Source organism: Bison bison, unplaced genomic scaffold, assembly GCF_000754665.1.
Source record: "Bison bison bison isolate TAMUID 2011002044 unplaced genomic scaffold, Bison_UMD1.0 scf7180017864469, whole genome shotgun sequence".
NCBI lineage: Eukaryota > Metazoa > Chordata > Mammalia > Artiodactyla > Bovidae > Bison > Bison bison.
The window spans coordinates 8,722,436-8,747,655 of record NW_011495030.1 but is presented as its reverse complement, the minus strand read 5'-3'; the positions used below and the strand labels follow the sequence as shown (position 1 = coordinate 8,747,655).

Sequence of the window (25,220 nt, the reverse complement as noted above, 5' to 3'; positions counted from 1 at the left end):
ATCTCATATTGCATTTAACTGTTGTTTCTTCTTAGACTCCTTTGGTCTGTGACAGTTTCTCATTCTTTCCTTTGCTTCCATGATAAGTACTTTTTGTATAAGTACTGGTTATTTCATATAATTTCTCTCACTTTGGGTTTTTCCAACTTTTTCTCATGACTAGACTGAGTTTGTGCACTTTTTACACCTTATTCTTAAACCACAGAATGCTGTTATGTCTTTCTCATTGCATCATATCAGAGAATACTGTTGGTAGGTCTTGTTACTAGTAATGTTAAACTTTGGTCACTTGGTTAAAGGAAAGTTACTATTTTTTTCTTATTGATAAATATCTTTGAAGAGATATGTTGAGAGTCTGTTACTGTCTTGCTTCTCCTCAAACTTTTGCCTACTGCTTTTAGCATCCATTGGTGGGATCTTACATGAAAAACTGATTACTGTAGTGTTTGCCTAATGGTAACTTTTTATTTCCTTCATTCCATTTATATTTGCTCACTGGAAAAGCTATCCCATCTCCATGTATTTATTTATTCAGTTATTTATACCAATATGGTTGTATGGACATATTATTCTATGGGTTATAATTTAGTACCATGATTATTTATTTTATGGCTGAAGTTATTTTGACTATTGGGAATTCCTTCCAGTTGATTCCTATGTCCCTTTGGCATATCCCTTCATTTTTGCTCATTTTCTGTGATCATAAGTTAGTTCATATATATCGCTCCTGTCCCAGGCCTGGAACTAATCACTCATTCAAAGAGTCCTGGTTTTTAGAAAATGGTGTTTAGAAACCAAGATCTGGGCTCTAAGTGTACTTACTGCTGTGGTCATTATTCCCAGATCCTTTCAGCAAAGACATGTGTTTATATATTAACCCATGGATATACACAGACTTATACATAGAAGTATTTCATATTCTAAACCATGAGTTCATACTGATACATCTAATTCCAGTGCATTATGATGTTTCAGTCTGGCCTTTCCTTTCTCTTTATATTTAAGTTTTTTTCTCAAACAGTGAAAAACCTGGCTCTCATTTTCTATAGTATATTCACTTCAATCCTAGTGGAAACATGAAATAGTTACAGGATTGCCAATACATATCCTGATGAGAAACAGGTTCACTAACCAGAGAACATTATTTGCATGTTCTTTTCCCTTTTACACTGTCAAGTCAAGCTACTGTTTTTCTGTAAATTAGATTAGTTCTTCCTAGGCTCCATCAGGGTGATTATGTCATTTGCAGTACAGTTATACTTTGGTGGGCTGCAGTCCATGGGGTCGCACAGAGTCGGACACGACTGAAGCGACTTAGCAGTAGCAGTAGCAGTAGCAGTATACTTTGTATTCTCTCCATATCCAAGTTGAGTTTAGTTACAGGGTAGGGGAGTATATGAAACAAAACAGTGTTCTAATAATTAAAGCTATACAAAATGATACACTCAAAGGAGCATCCCTCCATCCTCATCCTTGCTAACCTATTCCTAATCTCCTCTTTATACATCCTTTCCCATGCTGTCTCTGTAGGTGTCTGATCTCCTGGTCTTCAGTTTACCCTTCCTGCATCTTTTGCACAATAGACTGACAGACGTGTATTTTCCTAATTCCCCTTCTTTTTTACGTGAAGGGTAGCATACTATTGATACCCTTTAGTACCTTGCTTTTTTCATTTAACAGTTTATCATGGGAATCATTCCAGTCAGTTCACAGAGCTGTTCCTCATTTCTAACAGTTGCATAATGCTCCCTTGTGTGGATATATTATAATTTATTCATATTATGTTTGGGCACTGTATTAGTTTCCCATTAGTATGACAGATTTTCAAGACACAAAATAATCTTACAGTTCTGGAAGCCAGAAGTTTGAAATGGGTCTCATTGGAAGAAAATCAAGCTGTTAGCAGAGCTGCATTCCTTCTGGAAGGTTTAGGGGAGAATCCCTTTCCTTGCTTTTTGTAGTTTCTAGAGGCTGCCCAAATTCCTTGGCTAATGTCACCTTCCTCCCTCTTTGAGCCAGAAGTGTAGCATCTTTCTCTCTAACTCTGACTCTCTTGCCTCTGTCTTTCACCAATGACACTTGCGATTACATTGGGCCAACCTGGATAATTCAGGATAATCTCCCCATCTCAAGTTCCTTAATTAATTACATCTCCCCATGGATTCTGAGCATTAGGACATGAACTTATTTTGGGTAGAGGCAGTATTCTGCCTACCAGAAGTACTTAGATTATTTCCAATATTCTGCTGTTATAAATAGTGCTTCGGTGAATAACCTTGTGCTTTTTACATTTTTGTTGTTGGAGGTATACCGTCAGACTAGAATTCCAGAAGTGGGATGACTGGGTCAAAGGCAGGTGCCTTATAGTTTTGTTAGGTATTGCCACTTAGGTATTTCCCTTCAGAAAGGTGATACCAATTTGAGAATACCCATTTTCCCATAGTCTCTGCAACAGAATGTGTAGTCTTGCTTTTTAATTTTTGCCAATCTGATAAGCAAGAAATGGTACCTCAGTCTTGTTTTAACTTGCATTTCTTTAATTATGAGTAAACTTGAACATTTTCTCACATCTGAGGGCCATTTATATGTCTTGTTTTTGTGAATTATCTGTTCATGGGTTTTTTCCCTTGTCTCTCAGTTCTTTATACATTAGCAATATTGATCTCTTGTTTGTGGAATATATTGCAAATATTTTCTCCCAGTTTGTCATTTATCTTTTACTTTATCATGGGGTTTTTATGCCGTGAAAAAAATTTAAAAACTTTCATGTATTCAAATGAATAATCCTTTATTGCCTCTGCATTTTGAGTCTTTATTTTGAAAGCCTTTTCTTGTATTAAAGTTGAAGAGGCAGTCACCCTCTGCCTCTATGATATTTGTACAGCTTTATATATTTTTAAAAACATTTAGATCCCTAATCTATTCATATTATCTTTGGAACCTACTCAGGAAGGATTAATTTTACTTTAAATCAACAAATGATTAAATATTATTATAAGGAAATTACTTGATTCCTTGAGTTAGCTGGTCTTTATTATCAACTTATTAAAGAAGTGTGTGTGTGTGTGTTTAATCCGAGTCGTGTCTGACTCTTTTGAGACCTTGTGGATTGTAGCCCTCCAGGCTGCTCTGTTCATGGGATTTCCCAGGCAAGAATACTTGGGTGGGTTGCCATTTCCTTCTCCATGGGATCTTCCCAACCCAGGGATTGCACCAATGTCTCCTGCATTGTAGGCAGATTCTTTACCACCTGAGCTACCAGGAAAGCCCTTATTAAAGCAATAAAAACCTGAATATAAACTACAAACTAGTAACAGAATATCTGGAACCAAAATAAAATAATAGATGAGAGAAAATGAAAAATTGTTAATCTAAATTTCCCTTGGAGAAAGCACATATCTGCTGCTGCTAAGTAAAAAGATTAATGTTGAAAGACCATATTAAAGTATAGAAGAAACTGCTTTGAGAAAGCAGTTTCATAAGTATGGTTATGAAGAAGTATTCATAATTATTTACACTTGCCTTAATGAGATTTTACAGCAAACATTATTTAACTGCTTAGAGCTAATTAAAAAAAAAATCTATACCTTTCACAGTAAGTATGCTGAAAATCAACAGGAGGTATAAGAAATACACAGAAGCCTTTTAAAATTTATTTCATATTATTATGAGATTTTCATTGTTCAAACCAGTTACTTATTATTATTAAGTAGATGGAAGGAGAAAAATAAATACTATTCATCAACCTGGGCTTCCTAGGTGGTTCAGTGGTAAAGAATATGTCTGCCCAGTAAGAGACATGGGTTCAATCCCTGGGTTGGGAAGATCCCATTGAGAAGGAAATGGCAATACACTCCAATATTCTTGACTGGGAAATCCCATGGACATAGGAGCCTGGTGGGCCCCTATGGGGTTGCAGAAGAGTTGGACACAACTTAGCGACTAAAAAACAAAAGCAGCAACAATTCTTCAACCCCTGCCCCAACTTCTATCAACTGAGAGGGAAAATGAAAATGACAGAGTGTCTCTTTATTGTAACACCTCAAATAATTTTTCAAATCCATCAACTATTTTAATAAAGAAATATGTCACTAATATTAGTAACTAATTTTTACTGAGTGCATACTAAATGCCAGCCACTATTCTGAGAATTTTATGTATTCTCATATTTTATTTCATGATAACTTAATAAGGCGATCCAATTATTATTCCCATTTTATAGATGAGGAACCTGAAGCACAGAGAGGTTAAGTAGCTTGCCTAGAGTCACGCTGTCAGTATACAGTGGAGCCAAGATTCAAACCAGCATTTGTACTATTACATAATTAACTGTAGCATTTGCATAGTGTTCAGCCTTTTTAAGTCCCATTTTGATTAAATCCTAGTTGGAAATGGCAACCCACTCCAGTGTTCTTGCCTGGAGAATCCCAGGGATGGGGGAGCCTCATGGGTTTCCGTCTATGGGGTCGCACAGAGTCGCACACGACTGAAGCGACTTAGCAGCAGGAGCTAGTTCCCCAGAACTGTTGTTCTAAGAGATTTGCTGCCTTTCCCCCGTCCGGATCTCACAGTACAGATGTCAGATTGCTAAGAAATCAGTTCAGTTCTGCCCAGGCCAGGCCAGCTTCTCACCTCTGTGCATTTTTGCAGCCAAGGAGGTTGGCCTAGGATTGCCCAGTTGAGGAGAAGATGCCCAAAACCTTTAGCATGCTAGCAGTGGGTAAGGGGGAGGTACATCCAAATTACTTGAGGCTTTCCAGCCAAACTTTCTTTCCTTTTAAATTTCAGTTCAAATTTTATACTTTCCCTTTGAATTTCAGTTCAAATTTTAATACCGAACCCAGTTAACTCACCAGCTTCAGTGTGTCTTGGCTAGCTAAAAAAATTGAGGATAGCGGAGATGGACAAAGCACAAAAATCAGTGCACATACCAGGACACCTATGAGGCTACCTGCTTCGTTTCATGGTTTGACAGTTAAGGGCCAAACTTACTCTTGCTTTGAAGCCACAGACCCTACCTTTGATTCTGGAGGACAGTCTCAAAAATCTGTGCCGCTGATGACAGGTGATGCATGGAAGGCAGAGCTCCATCAACACCAGTTTCTCACTGCTTCTCACCAAAGCCTCTAAGAACTGGTCAATGTGACATCACCTTTGTTTCCTACACGTGACAAACTACTGTGGAGTTTTCAAACACAAAACCAAAGTATGCTACCCTCATGAGAAATATGATGTTGTAGATAAAATTGGTATTGCAGTAGGTTATGACTTCCTTCTATTATCTTACACCCCACCACCACCCCCAACAATGTTTTAGGACATCTTGGCTATTTCCTATTATACCCTAAGTAAACAAATGTCATCAATTGCAATTTTGTAGAAAGAAATCTTATTTTGATTTAGCACAAAATCAATATCATATTGCTTTATCCAGAGTTTACTCAAACCAATGATTTTAGGTAAACTTAGCATATTCAAAAGCAGAGACATTACTTTGCCAACTAAGGTCTATCTAGTCAAGGCTATGGTTTTTCCTGTGGTCATGTATGGATGTGAGAGTTGGACTGTGAAGAAGGCTGAGCGCTAAAGAATTGATGCTTTTGAACTGTGGTGTTGGAGAAGACTCTTGAGAGTCCCTTGGACTGCAAGGAGATCCAACCAGTCCATTCTGAAGGAGATCAGCCCTGGGTGTTCTTTGGAAGGAATGATGCTGAAGCTGAAACTCCAGTACTTTGGCCACCTCATGTGAAGAGCCCACTCATTGGGAAAGACTCTGATGCTGGGAGGGGTTGGGGGCAGAAGGAAAAGGGGACGACAGAGGATGAGATGGCTAGATGGCATCACTGACTCGATGGATGTGAGTCTGAGTAAACTCCGGGAGTTGGTGATGGACAGGGAGGCCTGGCGTGCTGTGATTCATGGGGTCGCAAAGAGTCGGACATGACTGAGCGACTGAACTGAACTGAACTGATCTTTACATACACAGAAACATTTAACCATCAGAGACAAATTTTAACGTCTTTCGTGGTCAACGTCTGTTCAGCAATTATTTTTCAGGCTATTAGGATATGCTATATATCCTTCGATTGCTATTCTTAGAACATCTTGCTACTTTGATATTTAGGGTAGGGAGACTTAATAGTGTAAAAGAACAAATGTCCCTTTGTTACAATTTTCTGACAGTTGAGCATTATGTTAGTCAATAGATTTTTTTTTAAGTCATTTTATATTTTGAAGACATTTAAAAATTCCTCTCCCAAAATATTCCCACTTGACATGAGATGTGGAAAGCATCACAGTAGATTCGATTGCATGGAATACCTCTTTCCATTCTCTCACTTTCAGTGAGATAGTTTTAAGTTGTTGGTCTTTTAATTTCAAATGCATTTCCAATATCCTGCATTTGGACTCTCTTCTCACAATTTTTCATATTGATATCATATTTGTGTGTGGATTATTTCCTGCTTTTACTTTATGTTTATCTCTGTGTATGTACTCGGTTGATCAGTCATGTCCAACTCTTTGTGACCCCATGAACTGTAGCCTGCCAGGCTCCTTTGCCCATGGAATTTTCCAGGCAAGAATACTGGAGTGGAGTGCCATTTCCTACTCCAGGGCATCTTCCCGGCCCAGGGGTTGAACCCATGTCTCTTGTGTCTCCTGCATTGGCAGGTGGATTCTTTACTACTAGCACCACTTGGAAAGCCCCAGGTTTATCTTTACTGGTGAGCTCTCCCATTCATAAGTTTCTTGTTTTTAGTTGTAGCTTTTTCTTTTTCCTCTAGAGAAGTTCTTTTAGCATTTACTGTAAATGCTGGCTTGGTGGTGCTGAATTTTCTTTGCTTTGTCTGTAAAGCTTTTGATTTCTCTGTTGAATGTGAATGAAATCCTTGTTGGGTAGAATATTCTGGGTAAAGTATCCTTTTCCCTTTCTTCACCTTAAATGTTTCATGCTACTTCGTTCTGGCCTGCAGAGTTTCTGCTAAAAAATCATCTGGTAATCTCATGGGGGCTCCCTTGTATGTTATTTGTTGTTTTTCTCTTGTGGCTTTTAATATTTTCTCTTTGTTTATGATTTTTTCAATTTAATTAATATGTGTCTTAGAAATATGGATCAATGGAACAGGAGAGAAAGCCCATAAATGAACTAACTAAATGGTCAATTAATGTACAACACAGGAGACAAGAATATACAATGGAGAAAAGACAGTATCTTCAATAAATAGTGCTGGGAAAACTGGACAGCTACATATAAAAGAATGAAATTAGAACATTCTCTAACATCATACACAAAAATAAACTCAAAATGTAAGAACGATACTATAAAACTCTTAAAGGAAAATGTAGCCAGAACATTCTTTGACATAAATTACAGCAATATCTTTTCTGACTTGATCCACCTCCTACAGCAATGAATATTAGAAACAAAAACAAACAAATGGAACCTAAGTAAACCTAAAAAGTTTTGCACAGCAAAGGAAACCGTAAACAAAATGAAAGACAACCCACTGAATGGGAGAAAATATTTGCAAACGATGTGACTGACAGGGATTAATCTCTAAAATTTACAAATAGCTTATGCATCTTAATATCAAAAAGCAAACAACCTAATCAAAAAATTGGTAGAAGAGTTAAATAGACGTTTCTCGAAAGAAAACATACAGATGGACAAAAAGCACATGAAGAGATGCTCAATGAAGCTAATCAGAGAAATGCAAATCAAAACAACAAGGAGGTATATCACCTCACACCAGTCAGAATGACCATCATCAAAAAGTCTACAAGAAATAAATGCTGGGGAGGGTGTAGAGAAAAGAGAACCCCTCTACATTGGTGGTAGGACTGTAACTTGGTATAGCTACTATGAGAATAGTATGGAGGTTCCTTAAAAAACTAAAAATAGAACTATCATATGAGCCAGGAATCCCACTCATGGGCAAATAACTATCCAGAGAAAACCATAATTCAAAAAGATACATTCATCCTAATGTACATTGCAGCAGCAGCTGCTGGTGCTGGTGCTGCTGCTAAGTCGCTTCCGTCGTGTCTGACTCTGTGCGATCCCATAGACGGAAGCCCACCAGGTTCCCCCATCCCTGGGATTCTCCAGGCAAGAACACTGGAGTGGGTTGCCATTTCCTTCTCCAATGCAGGAAAGTGAAAAGTGAAAGTGAAGTCACTCAGTCATGTCCGACTCTTAGCGACCCCATGGACTGTAGCCCATCAGGCTCCTCCATCCATGAGATTTTCCAGGCAAGAGTACTGGAGTGGGTTGCCATTGCCTTCTCTGTACATTGAAGCACTATTTATTAATACAATAGCCAAGACATGGAAAGAACCTAAATGTCCAGTGAGAGAAGAATGGATAAAGATGTGGTGCTATATATAATGGAATATTACTTAGCCACACTAAAGAATGAAATAATGCCATTCACAGCAACATGGATGGACACAGAAAAGTAAGTCACACAGAGAAAAATAAATATCATGATGTCAATTATATGTGGGATCTAAAAAAAAAAAAAATGAGACAAATTCATTTACAAAACAGAAACAGACCCACAGACTAAGAAAATAAACTTATGGTTACCACAGGGGAAAGTAGGGGGGAGGGATAAATTAGGAGTTTGAGATTACCCTATATACACTACTATATATAAAACAGATAATCAACAAGGACCTATTCTATAGTACAGGAAACTTAATAGTCTGTAATAATCTAACTGGGAAAAGAATCTGATAAAGAATGTATGTGTATATATACATATATATAACTGAATCACTTTGAATCACTTAGCTGTACATCTGAAACTAATACAACATTGTAAATCAACTATAAAATTTTTTTAAAGAAATAACTAAAAAAAATTATGTTTACAAAAAGCCTGTGTGAAAACGCTTATAGCATAAAAAAATCTTGTAACATAAAACTCTAATTACACTTATGTTTGTTTCTCAGTTTGACCTTTCTCTCCCTATCTGTAGCTAGTCAGTTTAGGTTTTTATTTAGCATTGTCTTTGCAAAGAAATGACTGCTCACTAGAGGGATTAAACAGCAGCAAATCTAAGATTTATTAGTCATGACTGGGTCAGGCTCACTTTTCTGCAGAGCTCTTAGATCCATACAAATCAGGACAGGAAAACATGCAAAAATAATATTTTTTCAATTTCAGGAATTAACCATTATTTTCTTATAATAGTGAAATATTTTATTTTTAAATTGCATGTGAGGTACCATTTCACGCCAGTCAGAATGGCTGCAATCCAAAAGCTACAAGCAATAAATGCTGAAGAGGGTGTGGAGAAAAGGGAACGCTCTTACACTGTTGGTGGGAATGCAAACTAGTACAGCCACTATGGAGAACAGTGTGGAGATTCCTTAAAAAACTGGAAATAGAACTGCCTTATGATCCAGCAATCCCACTGCTGGGCATACACACTGAGGAAACCGGAAGGGAAAGAGACACATATACCCCAATGTTCATCACAGCACTGTTTATAATAGCCAGGACATGGAAGCAACCTAGATGTCCATCAGCAGATGAATGGCTAAGAAAGCTATGGTACATATACACAATGGAGTATTACTCAGCCATTAAAAAGAATTCATTTGAATCAGTTCTAATGAGATGGATGAAACTGGAGCCTATTATACAGAGTGAAGTAAGCCAGAAAGAAAAACACCAATACAGTATACTAACACATATATATGGATTTTAGAAAGATGGTAACAATAACCCTGTATACGAGACAGCAAAACAAACACTGATGTATAGAACAGTCTTATGGACTCTGTGGGAGAGGGAGAGGGTGGGAAGATTTGGGAGAATGGCATTGAAACATGTATAATATCATGTATGAAACGAGTCACCAGTCCAGGTTCGATGCACGATACTGGATGCTTGGGGCTGGTGCACTGGGACGACCCAGAGGGATGGTATGGGGAGGGAGGAGGGAGGAGGGTTCAGGATGGGGAACACATGTATACCTGTGGCGGATTCATTTCGATATTTGGCAAGACCAATACAATATTGTAAAGTTTAAAAATAAAATTAAAAAAAAATTGCATGTGTACACAAATATCAGAAGTATCTTTTCCAAGAAATGGATAACTACATAATGAATTCTTCCTACAATCTGCTTTTGTTTTAATTTTTAAATCAAGCTTAAAGAATCAATTTCTAATTTAAATGCTTGTCTAAAATTTCAGTTCCCTGGAGAAGGAAATGGCAACCCACTCCAGTATTCATGCCTGGAAAATCTCATGGACTGAGGAGCCTGGTGGGCTACAGTCCATGGGGTCGCAAAGAGTCGGACATGACTGAGCGACTTCACTTCACTTCACTTCAAAATTTCAGTTAGAATTGGAAATGATTGTACCATGAATTCTTCCCATTAACAATTTTTATACACCAGATTAACCTTCCAATGTTAACTGGATTCTGATTTTAGCTGCTGTAAAATGTATTTTTTTTCTTAATGAGAGAATCTCCAGATTAACAGCCATCCAAGCTGAGCTCCCAAAATACTCTGAAAAACTGATGAGCTAACATTTGAGCATTGTTTTAAAGTAAAGCAGATCAGCTCAACCCACCCTTTTAACAAAAAATCTTCTGTGGTATATACTGCACCTCCTTAGGGCAAATAAGGTCTAATACACAAGGAGGGTGATATGAGTATTAGGGATAGGAATGCTTGAGGAGAAATTGGAAAAATTTAAAGAGAAAAAAGCAGTTATCTTCCTCACTTCCTGACGCTGCAAGGAAAATTTTCATGGTGTGTTTTAGTAAGAAAATAGAAAATGTATGGAATATAAAGCTTAAAAGTAATTATTTATGATAAGGGATATATAAGTAATTGTGGTTATCTGAATACCAGACCACCTTACCTGCCTCCAGAGAAATCTGTATGCAGGTCAAGAAGCAACAGTTAGAACAAGATACGGAGCAACAGATTGGTTCCACATTGGGAAAGGAGTACGTCAAGGCTGTATCTTGTCACCCTGCTTATTTAACTTATATGCAGAGTACATCATGCGACATGCTGGGCTGGATGAAGCACAAGCTGGAATCAAGACTGCCGGGAGAAATATTAACCTCAGATATGCAGATGACACCACACATGGCTCTTGATCAAAGTGGAAGAGGAGAGTGAAAAAGTTGGCTTAAAATTCAATGTTCAGAAAACCAAGATCATGGCAAATAGATGGCAAAACAATGAAAACAGTGAGAGATTTTATTTTCTTGGGCTCCAAAATCACTGCAGATGGTGACTGCAGCCATGAAATTAAAAGATGCTTGCTCCTTGGAAGAAAAGCTATGACCAACCTAGACAGTATATTAACAAGCAGAGACATTACTTTGCCAACAAAGGTCCGTCTAGTCAAAGCTATGGTTTTTCCAGTAGTCATGTATGGATGTGAGAGTTGGACTATAAAGAAAGCTGAGCACCGAAGAATTGATGCTTTTGAACTGTGGTGTTGGAGAAGACTCTTTGAGAGTCCCTTGGACTGCAAGGAGATCCAACCAGTCCATCCTAAAGGAAATCAGTCCTGAATATTCATTGGAAAGACTGATGCTGAAGCTGAAACTGCAATACTTTGGCCACCTGATTCGAAGAACTGACTCATTGGAAAAGACTCTGATGCTGGGAAAGATTGAAGGCAGGAGGAGAAGGGGATGACAGAGGATGAGATGTTTGGATGGCATCACCAACTCGATGGACGTGAGTTTCAGCAAGCTCAGGGAGTTGGTGATGAACAGGGAAGCCTGGCATGCTGCAGTCTGTGGGGTTGCAAAGAGTTGGACACAGCTGAGAGACTGAACTGAATTGATATAAATAATGCCAAACCGTTTTTTTTCTTCCCTCTTTGATAAATACAAAAATGGAATATGTTATTATAAAATTATTTATAATTATAAATTATATAAATATAAATAATATAAATTTTAAGAAAGAAAATGCACTGGAAGAGCAGATTACTAACTCCGTGCTCAGATTCAAATACGTGTAACCATACTTTTGTCTTTTATTTTGTTCAGCTGGAAAGGCAGCTAATAATGCAGAATGAAATGAGAGAAAGACAAATGGCTATGCAGATTGCTTGGTCTCGGGAATTCCTCAAATATTTTGGAACTTTTTTTGGCATTACAGCCGTCTCTTTAACAGCTGGGTATGTTTGCTATTTATTTTAAAATTTTCTTCCATTTCTTTTTGTCTTTGCCATGATCATATTATTAAGTTGGCCAAATAGGACTTTGACCTAAATAGTATACATATATGTCAACAAAGTAACTCTTATAGCTTAGTGCTTGGGGGTAACTGTAGAACAAGGATAGTAATAGTTAATTCTGCCTTTAGTTTCTTAGATTTCTCCTGTACCTTTCTCCATTTTACAATATAAGTAAGGGAGAGGACTGACTTTATGCCAAGCTAGAAGGTCTCTACAAATTCATTTCCACAATCCCTAAGGGATAAATATCAATACTTATATATTTTTAAAATGAGTAATCTGAGCCTCAACATCAAATAAAGATGAACAATCATAGGCCCATACACCCTACCAGAGAACTACAGAATCTGCTGAGGAATTATGAATAAGGAAATCCTATCTCCATAGAGAATTAAGTACCTTCTAAAATGTAGGATATTCTTCCAAAAAGCAGGTAACTTTTTTTTTCATTGAGTACAGAGATATGTATTTACAGGTTTTTCTTTTATATTAATTATTTCTTGTTATTGAATTAGAGCAATTAAAGGGAAGAAACCCGTCCTCATCTTTCCTATGGTTCCACTAGGCTTTGTCCTTGCCTACCAGTATGACATGGGCTATGGAACCCTTATACACAGAATGAAAGGTAAGTCTTTGATAAACCGGAATCTCAATTTCTGATTCATTTTTCGGTTCAAGGATCCAGTCCTCCCAACTCTCCCTGAGCTACCATTGACCAATATTTCTGTCCCCTCTTATATAATGATATGCTGAAGTCACCTCAAACAGCTCACAGGCGCCAACTGTCAAATGTTTAGGAATTTTGTAAGGTGTTTGTTAAATACAGTCATTATTAAAAATTAAATGATATAAACTAACACAACATTGTCAATCAACTATACTCAAATTAAAAAAAAATTGAAGTACATAAACTTACAATTCAATAAATTACAGAAAATAAATAGTTTGAATTATATAAGAAACATTAATACATACTCAGAGCTTATCAGCCTCTAATTTTACTATTATCTATACTCTTATGTATATCTCTTCAAGTTATGTATATCTACTGTATCTGTATGGTGGAAATGCAGATACAATATATAGACACAATAAAATACAGATGCAACTCTGACTTCCACGCCATCCCACTGGCATGTCAGCTTAAAGTTGGTCATGGTGGGAGTATTTACACCATGGAAATCTGCAAATCCCAAATTAAGGCTTGACTTACTATTTTGCTGATTGTCTAGATCAGGGGTTGATAAACTGTGGTCTATAGGCTGGCCACCTATTTTTGAAAATAAAGTTTTATTGGAACACAGATGTGCCCATTCATTTCTACTTTCCCATTTCCATGTCAGAGACGACTTACTGAAACAGATATGAACATGCCCACAAGCCTAAAATGTTTCCTATCTGGCCTTTTAAGAAAGTTTGCCAACCCATGGTCTAGACTTAAAAAAAAATGATGAAGAAAATGTTAATAATGTGTATTAGTCTTAAAAGTGTACTGCAAAGCCATCATATTGTGAATAACATTAAAAAATTTAGGAAGCGTTCTAATATTTTAAAACTATTATCTGATTCAACAAAGTTCACAGCATTCTCAAACAAATAAATTTCAACATTTGTCCTTGTTTCACTTTTGTCCTACTTATTAACATAAATAAAAATAGCAAACATCATTCATGTTGAATTATACTATCTCATCAACTGTTATAGGTGAGCTATGGGTAAAAGAGTTCAGCAAAAATCAATAAAAACATTCTTTAAGGATCAATTTCCTATATGGAATTCATGATAAAGAGTATTGTGTTATTATTTATAAATTATGTGCTAAACATATTTCATATAAGCAAAATTTATAATAAGCTATGTACATAATAAGCTTATACACATTTTTTGTTGTTTTGGGAAGCGTGCTGTTAAATATTCACCAGTACCATGCTGCTTTCACACTGAACTCTGGCTTTCACTGCCCTAGAAAATAGCACGGCTGACACAGATGCCGTTCCTGACCCAGAAAGACAGGATTTCCCATCAGTTCAGGATATCTATGTCTTGATTCCCACCACCACATACCACTCATGAGGATAACTATTTTCCTACTCCTGAAGCCTTCAGCCCAGAGCATATTGGAAACAGTGTTTCCCAAGTCTTCATTTTTGACATCCTGTTTTCTCCTGAGCTGTAGGCTCATGACTATCCCTGAAGCTCTGTAGGGACTGATATTGTTTGGGAAAGGAGAAGGTGCACATTCCTCTGTAGGTATTGGAAGTAGGGAGTAAAACATTTCATTCACAGACTTAGGGAGATAGAGGGATTATATGTTCTTTAAAATTCCCATTTGACAGAGACAATAACTGCAAAAGAAACAACTGATAAAGGATTAATCTCCAAAATATATAAGCAGCTCGTGCAGCTCAATACCCTAAAGACAAACAACCCAATCAAAAACTGGTAGGAAGAACTAAATAGACATTTATCCAAAGAAGACATAACAGATAGCCAACAAACTCATGAAAAGATGCTCAACAATGCTCATTATTAGAGAAATGCAAATCAAAACTATAATGAAGTATCACCTCACACCAGTCAGAATGGCCATTACCAAAAAATATACAAACAATAAATGCTGGAAAGGGTGTGGAGAAAGGGGGACCCTCTTGCTCTGTTGGTGGGAATGTAAATTGATACAACCAGTATGGAGAACAGTATGTAGATTCCTTAAGAAAAAAAAAATAGGAATAAAACTACCATATGACCCAGCAATCCCACCACTGGGCATATAACCCTGAGAAAACCATAACTGAAAAAGACATATGGACCCCAATGTTCATTGCAGCATTATTTACAATAGCTGGACATGGAAGCAACCTAGATATACATCAACAGATTAATGGATAAAGAAGTTGTGGTACATATATACAATGCAATACTCCTCAGCCATAAAAAGGAACACATTTGAGTGAGGTAAATGAACCTAGAGCCCGCTATACAGACTGAAGTCAGTCAGAAAGAAAAACAAGTGTCATATATTAATGCATATATATGGAATCTAGAAAAATGATACTAATGAACCTATTTGCAGGGCAGGAATAGAGATACAGACATAGGGAAAAGACTCTGGACATAGCAGGGGACGGAAAGAGTGGGATGTACTGAAAGAGTAGCACTGAAACATATATACATTACCATATGTAAATGAGATAGCTAATGAGAAGTTGTATAACACAGGGAGCTAAATGTGGTACTCTGTGTCAACCTAGAGGGGTGGGATGAAGTGGAGGGTTGAGGGGGGAGGTTCAAGAGGGAGAGGACATGTACACTTAGGGCTGATTCATGTTGCTCTATGGCAGAACCCAAAACAATACTGTAAAGCAGTTATCCTCCAATTAAAAATAAATTTTTTAAAATCCCCATTTGAAAACAGAAGTATATTTTTCACAAAAATACTAGGTTAAAATGTCTTCTGGGGTCAGACGTTATTAGTATCACAGTTCAGCTATATAGTGGGCTAAGTGTCTTGTGGGTTGCCTAGAAATTTATAGCATATATCACTGTGGAAAATGTATTCTGAATTCTTAAACACTGATATACAAATTAACTTTTGGAGTACAATTCTATTTTAAGCTGAAAACTAACTGTACAAATTGATTTACTTATGTTAAAATTCATTTCAGTAACCTGTTCAGTTTCATGTTAGTCATCTGCTTAAGAATTCTTTAGTCTGAGCTCAACTGTGTCTCATTGTTTATATATACATTAGATTCTCAGTGCCTCATACAAATTAATACGTAGTATTAAGAAATCTCAACTCTGTTATAGAGCATTCACTTGAAGATATTACTAATGAAGGGCAAATTTATTTTCTAGGAACATTTTGCGTATGCATTTTGGAAATACTTTTATTACAGGCCCATTAGAATCTATAGAGTATAAAAATTTAACTTCCAAGATATGTTGTGGAAATGGAAATTTCTTGTTTTAAAAAAAAATTTAGAACCCACAAAGAAGTTTGCCATTAAAAAGAATATATAGACTATAACATATAGCCCTGTTAACTAGTGATCACTCTAAGATATACACTTCCTATTTAATTGAATTTATTATCAGCCATTCTGTTAACACATACTAAGAATCTGTCATGTGGAAGGTACTCTTAAATGGAAACATCTAGTCTGTCATCAATAGCCTGCAGAATTACATACAATTTTATTATTATTTTTATTTACTATTTTAGACTGAGGGGGGAAAAAACTTATTTGCAGATAGTTGGAATGCTGTGATAATTTACAAATTGTAGCCTGCCCTGTCGGGTTTGGAATATAAATTAATTGTGTGTTAAAAGAGGAATACTTAAAGAAAACAATTGCCTTTATTCTCAAGGAAAGTATATGGAATATCAACAATATATAACTTTTCAAATATTGCTAATTAGTCTTAAAGAATAAAAGTTGGCAAAAGTCACTGGGCCCAAGAAATTACGAGCTATTATTTAAAAGAGGACTTGTTTATAGAAATGTATATATATGTGTGTGTGTGCATTTATTTGGGATATTTATAAGTAGTTTCAAGTCAAAGATTAGCTTTCTTGAAAAATTAGACATTTTAGTAAACTTTGTTTTTTCTCATGCCACTTATAAGAAGGGACAATAAGAACTATACGTGATTTCCCCACCCTAATCCCCTCCTAACACAACTCAAACTTATCATCCTAACTTTCCTTCAAGGAACAAACAATATTACTTGGTATTGTTTCTCTTCTATATTTAAAAATGCTGTCCTCTGTCAAATAAAGTCTCCGGAATCTGATGTATCTTATGTATCTTATGTATTCATTATTGTATTTCCTTTGGGAGGTCAGTTCTCCCGGGGACAGTAGGTAAGATATTTAACAGTGAGATCTGGGGGCATGCCTCCATACAGTGCTACAGCATGTCACTGGAATACAGCAAGTAGGTCTTCTCACAAAATGCTAATTACCCCTTTGTCACTTTGTACATTTCTGTACTTTATTTAAGGTGAAGCCGAGAACATTCTGGAAACAGAAAAGAGTAAGCTGCAGCTGCCAAAAGGAATGATCACTTTTGAAAGCCTTGAAAAAGCAAGAAAGGAACAGAGTAAATTTTTCATAGACAAATGAAATCACGTTTACCCACCAGATCTCAAAACACAGAATTGTTGACTTGAATCATGACCTTTATAACTTTTTAAATGCTTGCGATTTTGATATAATGGATTTCGTTTTAAAATAATAATCAAGATGAATTTTGTTAAACTATTTTAAAATAAAATTTATACCATTCAACACAAAATCATGGAAGTACTCTAAATAACTTTCAGATTTCCTATATATGTGTATGTATCACAAACATCTAAATGTAATGTTATAAAATATATTGTTCTGAATTTCTGAAAGCAAAAGTTCTGCTCTCATTTCTCTGTCACACACACTTTCACCATCACATTAATCTCCCACAGATACTACTTTTATTTGGATTTTTAAATTGTGTCCTGTCTCCACATGATAGAAAAATACTAATATTAACGATTAACATGTATATTGCACTTGCTATGGCCATACACTCTCTGTTTTGCATAAATTCTTGTAATCATCCAAACAACCTCATGAGGCAGGCATCATTTCATAGATGTGAAAACTAAGGCATAAAAAAACTGGAGAAGGAAATGGCAACCCTCTCCAGTACTCTTGCCTGGAGAATCCCTTGGACAGAGGAGCCTGGTGGGCTACAGTCCATGGGGTCACAAGAGTCAGACACAACTGAGCGACTGACACACACACACAATTGAGATACATGATGGTGCAAGGGCACACTTTATCTACTCTCCCATCTCCTGCAGGAAGCAGGATGGGGCAGGCAGCACCTGGGAGGCAGGGTGACTCCCCTCACCCCCATCCCTTCTGGAAGTCTTGGGGCCTCAGTGCCTGCAACAGCTGGCCTTAGGCAAATAAAAGACTAAGTTGTTTACTGAAAAAAAACAAAACAAAACAAAACAAAAAACTGAATTACTTACTCAGGATTATACACAGACAGAACTGAGACATAACCTTAGATGGTTTGGCTCCCATGTCTACACTCTAAAAGATCTTGAAAAACTTCTGCCTTAATGCATTCTTGACATGCAAAGAGAGTTGTGAAAGACAAAAGGTAAAAACATTCAAATAATGACTCAAGGTATAGTCACTAGAGAGGCAGGAAGAAGGCAAGGTTAATTAGGATGCCTACTTTTTCATTTCCACTCACCAGGAAATCTATACTCATAAAATAATTCTATTTATGCCATTTTTACAGGTGTAAACCCTACATGTGCTAATTTCAAAATATTTATTAAGACCTACTGTGTGTCAGGCACTGTTGTAGGCACTAGCGCTACATGAATGAATGTAGAGACAAGGTTGCTATATCCTAGGCAGAGAAGTAAGTTCTAGCGAAGAGTGGAGATCTGGGGAGAGAATCAATAAATATGAAGATAAGTTCATTTCTAACAGTGACACATGCAAATAGGATGATAAAGGAATGATAAGAAGAATGTTGGAGAAGGCTACTTTGATCTTGGACAGTAGGGACTGCCTTTCTGCAGAGATGACACTTGAGCTAAGACTTGAATGAGGCAGTCCTGTGAAGAACATGAATGGGGGCAGGGAAGGGATCTCTAGGCAAAGGGAAGAGCCAGAGGAATGCTCTGAGACTTGGCATGGCCAGAGAATAAAAGAAGGCCAGGGAGAATACCAGAAAATGAAATCTGAAGGGAGAAAACAATTATGAATACAATGGCTGCTACTTTTAAGCATCACAAGATATAGTTTGAAACAATAATAGTTGCAGAGAACTTGGGGGAGGTCTTCAAGGATATGTTGATTTTCTCCATGAAGACAAGGAGGTAAAGGGGAGGGGCATTCTGTGCAGAAGACTGATAAAAGGCAGGTCCATACATGCCAAGTCCAGGGATCTGCTGCTGCTTGTTCAGTTTACCTGGGGCAAGAAGTTCCTCACATGGGGTACTTGTCATGAAAGGAGCCTAGAGGCACAGTTCAACTCCTCAAGGACCTTGGGTGTAACACTCCATAGTTTGCACTCTACCTTCAGGGTGATGGGCATGAAAGAATCTGCACTGGGGTTTTACTGGAATCAGTCAGTTGCTGAGGGAGGATCCCAGAGCCCAATCAGGGAGGAACTGCAATGGTCACCTGAGCACTCGCCGGGGCCCTGATCTGTCTAAGATGTGGCTCTGGGGATGGACTCAGGAAAATGAAAAGGAATAATAACGGGCCTATGGAGCTAGTTGGAAGTTTTAGAGGGAGGAGAAGGTGATTTCCCTTCATTTAATCCACGTGGATTATCTGTGGCCCCTGGAGAACATAAGAAGGAACTAATTGGGAGGCATACTCGTAGTCTAGTGGATATCTAAGATTTAGCACTGGCTTGTAGACCACGTCAGAATTGGGAATCATTAAGTCTTTCTTTCCTTTGTCAGCCGACAAAGGTCCTATCTAGTCAAAGCTATGGTTTTTCCAGCAGTCATGTATGAATGTGAGAGCTGGACCATAAAGAAAGCTGAGCACCAAAGAATTGATGCTTTTGAACTGTGGTGTTGGAGAAGACTCTTGAGAGTCCCTTGGACAGCAAGGACATCCAACCAGTCCATCCTAAAGGAAATCAGTCCTGAATATTCATTGGAAGGACTGATGCTGAAGCTCCAATACTCCGGCCACTTGATGCAAAGAATTCACTTACTGGAAAAGACCCTAATGCTGGGAAAGATTGAAGGCGAGAGGGGAAGGGGATGACAGAGGATGAGATGGTTGAATGGCATCACTGACTCAATGGACATCAGTTTGAGTAAGCTCAGGGAGTTGGTGATGGACAGGGAAGCCTGGCATGCTGTAGTCTATGGGGTTGCAAAGAGTCAGACATGACTAACTGAACTGAAGTCCTTCTTTCCACTGAAATTCAATCATGCTGTCCAAATATTCCTGACATGATCTAACCAGGGCTCCCCAAGAGTGGGTTCAGTCCCCTGTAAGGGTTGACTGGCTAAATAACTTACATGGGATTTGTGATGTGCAACATATCCAGGTCCTGAGCTCCTTCTGAACCACCAGGCCATCCATCTGTCTTGGTATCTTACATTAGCATTGACCCTGAGTTCACTAATAACTGTTACTCGATAGAGCCTCTGCTATACACACTCACATACTCATACTTTTTCCTTAGTTCCTTCCTGTGTTCTCCAGGGATCCCAGATAAGCCATGTGGCTCAAATGAGGGAAAATCACCTTCTCCTCCCTCTAAAACCTCCAAATGGCTCCCCAGCCTTGTTATTATTCCTTTTTATTATCCTGAGTCCATCCCCAGAGCCAAGTCTGGTGTGTGGGGAGGTAAAAATCAAAGCATAGCTATTAACTAATGGCTTTGCAACACAACACAACTGTACTAAAATATATCCTAACTGTCTTTTTAGTATTAATCATGATCCAAAGCTTTCCTCCTAATTTATTATTTACAGTATTCTTTAGTTGAAAAGACAAACATTTATGCCCGGATTCTCCTGAGCTGTTTCTTAGTCATTTATCTTAATGAATAATTGCATTAATATATGCTCGGGACTTCCCTATTGGTCCAGTGGTTAAGACTCTGCACTCCCAATTCAGGGGGTACAGGTTTGATACCTGGTCGGGGAACTAAGATCCCACATAGCATGTGGTGCAGCCAAAAAAAAAAAAAGAAATACTAAGCCTCAATTATTAACTAGACATCTGACATCTCCAAATTCTGAACTACATATGGTTTTTGTTCAGCTAAATTACAACCACAGATTTTTGTGATATTACAAGAAGATCGAGGAAATTATTCTAAGAAAGTATATAAGGAGAAGGATAACAAACTATGATCTGAGTAGGAGGAAAGATTTAGAGCTTAAAATAATGGCAGCTTCATCCAATGTCTTTGTCAGTGATTAAGAAAAAAGCTGGGGAGGGGGGTGTGAATGTCTTCAGTCCATATGACTGTCCATCTCTCCCCAAATACTACTGTTTTAACCAAAGCAGAGACTCTCTTAGTGGATGTGGTGGTTAAGTCATGATTTAAAGGAAATAAATACAGGTGCAGAAATTCTCTGCAGGAGAATGACGCTTCTTGGAAATCACTCTATAATAGTAAATACGGATCTTATGACATCACAGTACCTGAGTATTTTGAATGTTTAAAATTCATATTTAAATGAAAAAACTGGGGAGTAAAGTTACACTGACTAAAATTACAAATAAATAAAGTTTACATGGAGTTCCAACCAATACTTAACTGCACTTTGCATAGCTGTGCCCCAAATCTACGGAAAAGAGTTTTAATGACAAATACTGAAATGACCATCAAGATCTTAAGGAAGGAGGGAAGACCTTTAGAAATGATCTTGTCTAAGCCTCCATTTTTACAGTTGAGTAAATGGAGGCCCTTAGTGATTTACCTAAAGTTTCACATCTAGTAATGGTAGTTTGTTTTGAACATTTGGTATACCTGGGAGGATTTTTTTCCCCCAATACAACATGCTGCCTGACTCTAGGAAAACAATGACAGGGTAAAAAAAAAAATTTTTTTTTTAATAAAAACACCACATATACTCAGTCTCAGAGCCTTAGAAGATGCCCTATAGAAGGATATGAGTTAGAAGAGATGGGGAGGAAGACTCAGGTTGCAAAAATAATCTACAACATCATAATGGGAATATGAGCAATCTGAAGTTGAAAATGTTTTTATAGATTTCAACAATTTTAATATTTATATGTTCAAATGGGATATTCTAGACCCTTGCCAGAACTATTTTGCTCCACTGTTCTGGGAAAAGAATAATCTCTTACAGAGAATACATTTTTATATAAGTTTTTTGAGAAAATATTTTTAAATAAAGCCTGTTACTCAGGCAGTGTGGTTCTTCTTGGCCTTGGAGTATGTCTGCTTGGCATGAGGGTTGGAAATGTTCCTTAGCTTTGGCCTTGTGGATGCTTACAGGCGATTTCAGGAATACTTGCATACTACCAACTATCAGTTTGCAGAAAGTAGTTTCTAATATTCAAGGCTAACTATTTAGCATCCCTGCTGCTTTGTCTACTGGAAACTCTGCATCAGTCTTGGATTATGAAGGCTGGAAAAGTACTTGGGCTACAGGCGCACCAGGAAGCACACATTAACCAGGGGGAGAGAAAGGGAAACAAAAAAAAGACTAGAAAATAAGAAGAGGACCAAGTATAGTTTCAGGAAGGGAGAGAGCTAACCCAAAGCCCTCTCACAGCAAAGAGCTCAAGAATGGCTGCCACAGTTCAGTTACTGGCCTAGATGGGGGAACTGAATTTCCCAGGGACTAAAGTCACCCATGGGATCCCCTCAAAGGCCAGTTTATTTTGCTAGGCTAACTTGCTCCTCTGGCTACTTGGATGACAGTAAGAAGTATGGCTGGGGCAACACAAATTCATTGTGATCTCAGATAAAAGCAAATGGAAATCTATACCCCACTGATAAAGATTCAGTAACACTGCTGAGTCTGAGGTCTGGATGACCTTTTTGGTTCACAATTTTAGTTCACAAGTGTCACTGAATGATGGGATGCAGGCAGATTCTTAATCGGAGGTGGTTTTGCCATTTCATTTGGTGTTAGGAGAACAGAGTTAAGGATGTGTCCAAATGAAGTCACATCCCATGGAAGACTGGCAATCAGAGAATTAGCTTATTGAAGGTTTCAAAAAACTGTAAAGAAATAGGTGTTGAATGTATGTGAAAATCAAGGACTATAGATAATAGTTGACATCGAAATGCAATAACAGAAGACTGTGAAAATCTATCAGGATGTCAAGGATAATATGGTTGGGCTTTGAGGAATATAGCTGATAATTTGTCTTTCTCTTCACACTATCTCCACACCATTAAAGTACTGCTGATGAAGATCTGACTTGAGTAGAAGGTAGAACCAACTCGATCCACCAAAGTGATATTGAAAGAGAGAGAGAGAAGGTCAAGGAGAGCGTGAGGAACCCAATATGGATTCTGAGATACTTGACAATTTTATATATTCCTAAAATAACAGAAAAACTGGTCTCGGGTATACTTTTCATCTTCAAGGAATTAAATCTTTGAAAATGCTACCTGTTTCAGAATAACAATAATAAAAAGACACCAGGAATTTGAATATAGTCTATGCCTACAGATAGTTACTTCTCCAAATTCAATAGCCATGGGAAAACACAGGTTGCTGGACTGAACTTCCAGTTGTTTTCCTTGTCTAAACTGGAGGCTCACCACCTCTGAAACAGCTTGACAATCTAACTAGGCAGGCAAAAGAGGTTCTGTTCAGCTTATGACTTTCATAAGTACTTTTCAGCAATTGCAACAGAGACATCAATTTCCTACTAGAGTAGGAGAATTTTAGGAAAAGGAAAAATTTAAACAGGCTCATAAGTCCTAGTTAAAAGACATTCTGTTCAACTTCCCATTTCCTTTTTCTCAGAGATATCCACTTTTATCTGTTTTAGCTGTCTCAGTGTAGGATCTCCCTGAGGCAAATTTTGCAATAATGACCTGACTGAGTCATTTATTTGGCAGACGATCATAGAAATGCTTGTGGGGAATTGAGGAAGAAAAGAAAGGCAGTAAATGAAGTCAGACACAGGAAGTTACCTCTGTGGGCAAATGGAGTTTAATCCGCTGGGGAACGCTGAGAAAAGGTTTAGAACACACTCCCCTAGGCCTGAGTTATCCCACACAAGGAGTGAAAGAGTTGGGGTATTTATAACCAACTCTTGAGTTCACTCATGGAGGGCACTTCCTGATGTGTTATTTCTCCAGCACGTATGATATTCAGGATAAGTATGATCTAGAGGCCAGAGAAAACCCTCAGACAAGAGATTCAGATGCTAGAAGCTGGAAGTCAAATCCACTCAAACAGAAATGTTAAGCAGTGCTTTTGAAAGCACACATATTTTAGTTACTATGTTACTTTGCGTAACTTTCTATCTTTAATATCCCGATGTAGTTACTTCTTAATGTTTCAAAATACTTTTTGATACTATTTCTTGACACACTATTTAAATCATGAAGAATTTTCTCTCTTAGTTCTCCTATCCCACCACCTTCATACAGCCGAATCCTTCGCATTCCCGCATCCTTCAAGTACTGCTCTGTAATCATTTTTAGTTATATCTGTAGTCAGTGTTCACATTGTAAGGATGATGAAAACACTTCACAGCTATGCCACGTTATAAAGTATGATTACCATTCCTTTCTTGCTCAGCTTCCTGTTTTCTCTGGAATTAATCCTGTTGCTGTTTTGAGTGCTTAGTATTTTCTGTATCTATCACTTCTTTAATCTGAATCTTTGTTGGTTTCTAAATCTAGTCCCAAGACATTCATTCACATCAGTTATTCAATCAATATCCTGAAGAAATGTGGAGACTTCTAACCTGCTCTCACCGTGATTGTTTTCCCTCTACATCTGGTGCTCCACTCTCATCCTGAGTTCTCCACCACCATGGTGGAGGATCTCTTTTTCTTATCCCTGTAGTGGGTCTTTCATTTTCTATATCCTATGTTGTGCTCCCTCATTTGCTGAAACTCATAGCTTTCTGAGAAAAAGTGAATGGAAGAAAAATGTTGATACCTTTTATACCTAAAAATAACTTTATTCTCATCTGACACTTAATTGATAAGTTTGGCTGTGTACAAAATTTCTGGTTATTAATTTTCCATCAGGATTTCTAAGGCATTATTTTATTTTCACATTTCTAAGCCTGTTTCAGTGTCAGCACCCTTGGCAGGAAGCCCTCCTACACAGACTGCCTTCTGTACTCTGAGTTGCAACTGTTTACACTGCCACCCATCACATAGACAGACGTTTTCCTCATTCCTTACAGGTGCTGACACAGCTGCCGGACCCACTGGGCAGAAGCCCTCCTTTACCAGCTCACGCTCACACATGTCTCTGTGCACCACCTTCT

At 37.6% G+C, this 25,220-nt stretch overlaps 1 protein-coding gene across 1 annotated transcript in view; it reads left to right on the top strand.

Moving 5' to 3' along the window:
• Window positions 1–17,641, top strand: part of PLGRKT (plasminogen receptor, C-terminal lysine transmembrane protein) — a 36,217-nt gene extending 18,576 nt beyond the window's left edge. The window contains exons 4-6 of the mRNA XM_010860723.1: window positions 12,042–12,172; window positions 12,748–12,857; window positions 17,239–17,641. Of these exons, the coding sequence (XP_010859025.1) occupies window positions 12,042–12,172; window positions 12,748–12,857; window positions 17,239–17,360 (363 nt within the window). The 3' untranslated portion in view covers window positions 17,361–17,641. The remainder of the gene's footprint in view (window positions 1–12,041; window positions 12,173–12,747; window positions 12,858–17,238) is intronic.
• The last annotated feature ends 7,579 nt before the right edge of the window (window positions 17,642–25,220 follow it).